General features: G+C 32.3%; 1 protein-coding gene across 1 annotated transcript; it reads left to right on the top strand.

The window, feature by feature from the left end:
- Positions 1–5566: 5566 nt before the first annotated feature.
- Positions 5567–6710, top strand: LOC111712183 (uncharacterized). The gene is made up of 2 exons (XM_023486728.1): positions 5567–5846; positions 6210–6710. Exons 1-2 carry the CDS (start codon positions 5599–5601, stop codon positions 6643–6645), a joined length of 684 nt encoding a protein of 227 aa, XP_023342496.1. The 5' UTR covers positions 5567–5598; the 3' UTR covers positions 6646–6710.
- The last annotated feature ends 1123 nt before the right edge of the window (positions 6711–7833 follow it).

Here is a 7833-nt window from a genome sequence, read left to right as displayed (position 1 = left end):
ACTGTTTATATTCAACTTATTAAAGGAACTGTTTATATTCAACTTATTAAAGGAACTGTTTATATTAAACTTATTAAAGGGACTGTTTATATTAAACTTATTAAAGGGACTGTTTATATTCAACTTATTAAAGGGACTGTTTATATTCAACTTCTTAAAGGGACTGTTTATATTCAACTTATTAAAGAAACTGTTTATATTCAACTTATAAAAGGGACTGTTTATATTCAACTTCTTAAAGGATCTGTTTATATTCAACTTATTAAGGGGACTGTTTATATTCAACTTATTAAAGGAACTATTTATATTCAACTTATTAAAGGGAATGTTTATATTCAACTTATTAAAGGAACTGTAGACGTAATTTCAAGTAACCCTTCAGGCAAAATGTTCTATGTCTGATTCTCAATGATACCTTGTAAACTTTAACTGAGAAATAATGAGGAAGTCTGAAAAATTGTTAGATTTTGACAATTTCACTCTTCGGCTCTTGGGCATAAATCCGTATATGTTACTTTTAAATGGACAACAATTAAAAAATTATCTATTTACAGATAGATAAATGAGTATATTCCGTCGAAGGTTAAATGTTATTCCCCTGTTTAAATAGTTACTTGAATCAAGTCGACAGCACTCTTTTAAATAGTCAATTTTTTTATAAATAAAAATGAAAAACATTACAAACCTGTGGTGGAACATTATGCTAATTAGAATTAGATTAAATCCCGCTCCTAGATATAGAATTAGATTAAATCCCACTCCTAGATATAGAATTAGATTAATTTCCGCTCCTAGATATAGAATTAGATTAAATCCCGGTTCTAGATATAGAATTAGAAAAAATCCCTCTCCTAGAAATAGAATTAGATTAAATCCCGCTCCTAGAAATAGAATTAGATAAAATCCCGCTCCAAGAAATAGATTTAGATTAAATCCCGCTCCTAGATAAAGAATTAGATAAAATCCCGCTCCTAGATATAGAATTAGATTAAATCCAGCTCCTAGATAAAGAATTAGATTAAATCCCGCTCCTAGATACAGAATTAGATTAATTCCCGCTCCTAGAAATAGAATTAGATTAAATCCCGCTCCTAGATATAGAATAAGATTAAATCCCGCTCCTAGATAAAGAATTAGATTAAATCCCGCTCCTAGATATAGAATTAGATTAAATCCCGCTCCTAGAAATAGAATTAGATAAAATCCCGCTCCTAGATATAGAATTAGATTAAATCCCGCTCCTAGATATAGAATTAGATTAAATCCCGCTCCTAGATATAGAATTAGATTAATTCCCGCTCCTAGATATAGAATTAGATTGAATCCCGCTCCTAGATATAGAATTAGATTAAATCCCACTCCTAGATAAAGAATTAGATTAAATCCCGCTCCTAGATATATAATTAGATTAAATCCCACTCCTAGATATAGAATTAGATTAAATCTCGCTCCTAGATATAGAATTAGATTAAATCCCACTCCTAGATATATAATTAGATTAAATCCCACTCGTAGATATATAATTAGATTAAATCCCACTCCTAGATATATAATTAGATTAAATCCCACTCCTAGATATAGAATTAGATTAAATCCCACTCCTAGATACAGAATTAGATTAAATCCCACTCCTAGATATAGAATTAGATTAAATCCCACTCCTAGATATAGAATTAGATTAAATCCCACTCCTAGATATATAATTAGATTAAATCCCACTCCTAGATATAGAATTAGATTAAATCCCACTCCTAGATTTATAATTAGATTAAATCCCGCTCCTAGATATTTCTGATGAATTTATAAAGTCGAACTTTAAACAAATCTAACTCGAGGGGTTGCTGTGCAAATAAAGAAATTTCGAAAAAGTTTAAAAGGATTGACGTTGATATTATAAGTGAGCCCCTATTTAAAGAGGAGGGTGCCCTATCTTATGCAAAGGCACTTTTAAAACCTTAATCTTATCATAAATGTGGAAATTTTCCCGTCCCTTGCTTCTGCAGAAGAAATGCGCAAGTCACTTTTGACAAGAAACAACATTTTCAAAAAGAGGAACATGGACTATGGACAATGGACATATAATTCAAACTTTTCTGGTCCCATTGGTTTACACTTCGTAGTACGTACTAGGATACATATTGGGTTTATTCAAACACTTTTAAACATAGAAAAAAAGACAATATATTCCTTTTAAATGATCAGAGGCCGAATTTAAAGAATTGGTTGGTTCCACTTTTAATTGTATTTTTCTCAAGATTTAAGCCGGCGCTCAATTAAAACCGGTTTTTGTAGAATTTGAGACGCGGCTTAAATTCATTAAATTCGGACACAGGTAAAGGTTCCAAGGGTACCGTTGTGAATAGGGCATGAAGGATAACTTGAAATTACGTTTACAGTCCCTTCAAGGTTTAATGTTTAAGGTTTAATGTTTCTCGTTTGATGTTTAAGGTTTGATGGTTAAGAAATCTGAATGTATGAGGGTTATGATGACCAAGAAACCAAGGATACGGGTCGTGAACTATATCTCGAAGAAACGGCATGAACCGCCCCCGGATTCAACATTGTTCAAACCCGACTTATAAGCATTGTATGTCCGTCATAGTGTAATGTATTACTGCTTAAACTCGACCAACTGGTTGTAAATAACCGTCGTTTCGTGATATGTTTTGCTTGAAACCCAACCTACCATTAATAGATTTCCGCCATTTCATTATTCATTGTTCAAACCCGACCTCCTAACAGTTGATGTCCGTCATATTACTCGATTTATTGTTAACACCCGACCTATGATCAAGGGATTTCTGTCATGTTTTTTATTATTCTAATATTTAAACTGGTTTTAATACATGAAAGGTGCAGTTGAGACTCCACGAGAATTGAGATGAATAATATATTCAAAAAATGTAATCTCTATAAGTTTGCTTTTGTTAATCACAATTAACCTTTCATTAGAATATCTACATAATAAACAATCAAATTAAAACCAGGATTAGCAGGCGCGGATCCATGGGGGGGTGGGGGGTCAAGGGGTCAAGAGTATCTTTTGACCCCCCCCCCCTTTTCCGGAGACTATAACCTAAAAGTTTACTGTAACAAGGTTTTCCAGCAGATGCTTTAATATGCTTTAACAAAAAGCCATCATGAACGATGACAGATTTAATGATCTGGCCCTAACGAACATTCATAGAGACATATTAGAAACGTAAAACCCACAAAAGTGTTAAAAGCTTTTATAGACAAAAATATCCGCCCCTGCTTCGTATGGAAACAGTACTTTCCCTATAAAATTAAGTCCACTTAATTTAGTATCTGTAACTCAATCAAAATTAGGGGCAAATCGGTCCAAGGGTTCCTGAGTTAGATTTAGAGATATCTTTGGCCATAGTAAAAATTTTGCACAATTTAAAAAGCAAAACATTTCTTAATATAACCTAAAAGTTTTCTGTAACTTGTTTTCCAGCAGATACTTTAATATGCTTTAAGAAAAAGCTAACATGAACGATGACAGATTTAATGATCTGGCCCTAATGAACATTCATAGAGACATCTTAGAAACGTAAAACCCACAAAAGTGTTAAAAGCTTTTATAGACAAAAATATCCGCCCCTGCCTTGGATGGACACACTGCTTCGTATGGAAACAGTACTTTCCCTATAAAATTAAGTCCACTTAATTTAGTATTTGTAACTCAATCAAAATTTGGGGCAAATCGGTCCAAGGGTTCCTGAGTTAGATTTAGAGATATCGTGTTACTTTGGCCGTAGTAAAATTTTGCACAATTTAAAAAGCAAAACATTTCTTAAAAGTCAAATAACCTTATATACATATATACTAGCTGAAGTGCCCGGCGGTGCCCGTGGAATTTATTTAAAATTTTGAAAAATAATTCTTCTTTTTTAGCCTCCCTCAAAAAATGGCATCCCATTCGGTCCAGCCGTTTGGCCGCCTATAAGGAATATATATACGAATGACTTGTTTTATTATATAGAAGATATACTTGTCTGTCTGTCTGTTTGCTTGTCTGTCTGTTTGTGTCCAATAAAGGTCAACCTATCGAGCGCAAAAAACAATAATAAAATCCGCGAACTTTTTCAAAATTGTTTTACAATGTAAACAAAGAAAAAGTGTCAACATTTGATAAAGAAGAATCCTACTATGTTTAAAAACGGAGTGCACTAAACGATGACGATCCATTATTGCCACCAGACTCAATTCTTGTCATTAAACATTACACTAGACTACAAATCACGTATCTTTTACAAACTACTATTTTATGCATTTATTTTTGCAATAACCACAGCAGAATTAGCATATGCAAATACCTAGCAAACTGAAGAAAAAAAATGGTCTGCTGATAAGGAAATAAATTCATCTCCGTAAACCAAAACTCATTTTGTTATTCAAATATTTCAAATACAATTTTAGAAATCAAAATTAGATGCTTTATATTACGGTTGGCAACAAATGATACTAGATTGTCATATTGCCAATAATCTTTATAATTGTCACGGATCAAATTGTCTATTTTGTTTAAATCCAAATATTTATTTGTTATAGTTTGAAAATAAACTTAGGGATATAAAGAAGGAGATGGCTAAATTTATTCCACATTATCTTCCGTAAACTTTACTTTAGTTTGACGTGGGTCCGTGCATTTTTGGTATATCCAAAATTTTGATCTAATTTCCCCTAGTTTATGAAAACCACTGTACCAAAAAAGAAGTTTGATCATTGAGCACTGATCAAACCTGCCTTGAAGGATCGTATTTCTAGTTGAAGATTCTTCTCGTGTTCCTGGGTGCACCTGGAGCAAATCATCAACCCCGGGATATTCATCCGTCTTGAAGTTTCTCATCAATATAAACACAATTGAATTTATTCTTTGTATTATCATAGATATAATCCCAGCCAGGTTTTCTTAAAGGGACTGAATGCGTAATTTTAAGTGACTCTTCGTGCAAAAATGGCAAAGTCCAATTTACAACGGTACCCTTGAAAGCTTTGTCTCATCAAGTATGAATTATATATCAGTGTTTTTAATTCATTTAAACTGTTGATTTTCAATTAGGGGTTCTCTGCAAAAGTGACTTGCACATTTCAGAAGCAATGGAGAAACTCACAGAAATAAACACTTTCTGAGTCAGAAAACGACAGTTCTTTCACCTTGTTGATCAGATTAAGTTTTGAATGGAGGTTCACTTGAAATTACGCTTACAGTCCCTTTAAGGTATTGTTCAAATGGGACTGAGCGTGTTAGATTTAGAAGAATTATTATTATTACTGCTGGTATCTCATGCTTTCAGACATATTTTATACTTATAAAGTAGTAATCTCTGTTTGAATGTTTAGATGTTCGATGATAAATCATTTTTATTGGGGAACTCGAAAGAATCACGGGAAAGTTCTTCTTCGTGTTCTTAAAATCTTAAATTTTACAATTTTTACAATTAAGCTTTAAGAACTGTTTAGTTTTAGCATTCTCAACATGATAAAAAATTGTAAGCTTTTTAAAAACATGTATTTTACAAATGCTTTATTGATAAATGTTCCAACTTGTTTCTGAAAATCCGCGAATTTTTTCTTTTCGAAATTTTAAAAATGAACACAAATGTTACACAGATTGATACAACGGTGGTGGTTGTACATTCACTTATCGAACACACCCTGGTTATTCCTTGGTTCTACCTTCTATTTCCGGTCTGGATATGGCAGAGATGTTTGAGGAGCAAGTATGAGACCTGGGCATGGGATGAAATTAACCGGCGGATGGGAAACCCTGCTCCTTTACTTACAACTCAGATCCATCCTTCAGAAGCCGGGGATATTCAACTTTTAACAAACTATAGGTAGAGATGGGCGTTTTAGGCGTTTTTTCATTTTGTTCGTTTTTATTTCAATCGTTCTAAACAAATTTATTTCGTTTGTTTTCAAAATAATCATTCATTTTCATCAAATTCGATCGTTTTCGCACTGAACAATTGTACAGTAAAATCGTTTAATCAGTAAAAATATCTTTTTTTTCAATTTTTTTTTTTGACAAATTCGTTCGTTCAGCAAGACTTCACCATATTTTTTTTAAAGTTTACTCAAAAAATATATGCTTAGAAAAAAACGATATTTTTTTTGTAAGATCATTTGAACCTTTTTTTTTTTCGTGCGCTCTATTGTTTTTGTTGTCTCTAAAAGATGATGCTCATCTCTAACTACAGGCACGTGGTTTCAGAGCTCTTCTTCAAATTTAGAGAACATCCGGCCAACATGGCAAACATTGAAACACTGGGTCTTTACGTCTTACTGGTGGAATTAGTTATTTTTATGCGAGTAACAAGCGCTTTGGATCTTTGGAGGAACATTACAATTTCTATCTCTCTCGTTTTGGTCATTTCCTGCTCCGGGTACCTTGGCCTACCATTGTTTACAAATCAAGATGTTGCAGTACAGTACATAAAACTCATCCTACTGCTGTCTTTGGATTTGGGATTTAGTGTTTACAGATTTCTATCTCCTCGTAGAATTCTTCCAAACTCTTTTCAAGAAGTCTGTGTTCGGAACCTACCTCTCCTGTTCAGACCTCTTCTAAATTATCCTGGCGTGGATTGGTTGCTCAGGGAAACTGTAAATCAATCTGTTCAATTATTTTCTTAAATTTCCATCTTTAAGCTATTTGAATAGTTTAGTTATCAATAAAAGTTCTTTTCTTCTTAAATGCATTTTTTAGCTTTTAATTATTTGTTGTTAATAATAAATTCCAGGTATAGATAAGATGAATTCGGTTTTTGTTCTTTCAAAGTTACAAGAGATATTCAAAATTTTGTTTGGAATTTTTAACAACAAATTTGCTTTTTCTGAACAAAATCATTCATTTCTCCGGTATTATAGACAGCACAAAATGGCAGTCCTCATTTTGGAAATTCCAGGACTAGAGCTATTTTCTGATTTTTTTTTTTTTTTTATGAAAAATGCCAGGACTAGAGCTATTTTCTAATTACTGTTTTTTATGAAAAATGCCAGGATTAGAGCTATTTTCTAATTACTGTTTTTTATGAAAAATGCCAGGACTAGAGCTATTTTCTAATTACTGTTTTTTTATGAAAAATGCCAGGACTAGAGCTATTTTCTAATTACTGTTTTTTTATGAAAAATGTATAAGGTCAAATACGACTTTCAATCATTTGATAATTTATTCCGTTTTATAAAGAAATGTTTAACGTATGTAAACATGTAACCATTGCAAGCGTTTCTATAGATAAATAAGGATAGGTCCGTCACAGTTTAAGAAGGTACTGTTCTGAATCTGACAAGCCATTCTACAAATGAAGGGTCACATAAAGTTACGCCTACAGTCCCGTTACTTTAGTTTCATTAAAAGTATTAAAAATATTTCCATTTACTGATTTCAGTAAATTTACTGATAGCGCCGATTGAAGGATTCATAATTCTAATTGGACAATGAGATAGATAGGAAGATAGATGTTACCGCCAAACTATTTATATTGGTTCAGAATAGACAACAAACACATGTCTGAACCCTGATTGGATCAGGCGCTAATGGACCGGCATACAGGATTGCCGTGAAAAAAAATCTGAATAGAGATATCGGTTTTCAATTTCTACTAAATATTTTCAGGAGTGTAATCATATTATTGATATATGTAGATAAATTTATATAAAATATGCAAAATTATACAAAAAGCTGACAAAATATGCCATTGTTTATTATTAATATTTTTCGTAAATGTGCAAAAATGTCCAAAAAAGTTTGCAAAAAAATTGCAAATTTTTGAGTAAAGACTGAGGATGGTAATAAGCTTAAGCAGCTTGAATTCTTCGACA

The sequence above is a fragment of the Eurytemora carolleeae genome, unplaced genomic scaffold (genome assembly GCF_000591075.1).
Source record: "Eurytemora carolleeae unplaced genomic scaffold, Eaff_2.0 scaffold1028, whole genome shotgun sequence".
NCBI lineage: Eukaryota > Metazoa > Arthropoda > Copepoda > Calanoida > Temoridae > Eurytemora > Eurytemora carolleeae.
The sequence above is the reverse complement of the archived record's forward strand: the minus strand, read 5'-3'. Positions and strand labels throughout refer to the sequence as shown.

Coding starts and splice junctions, on each gene's coding strand:
- LOC111712183 (XM_023486728.1), top strand. CDS start 5,599: ATGAACACAAATGTTACACAGATTGATACAACGGTGGTGGTTGTACAT. Junction 5,847..6,209: donor CAACTTTTAACAAACTATAG/GTAGAGATGGGC, acceptor CTCTAACTACAG/GCACGTGGTTTCAGAGCTCT.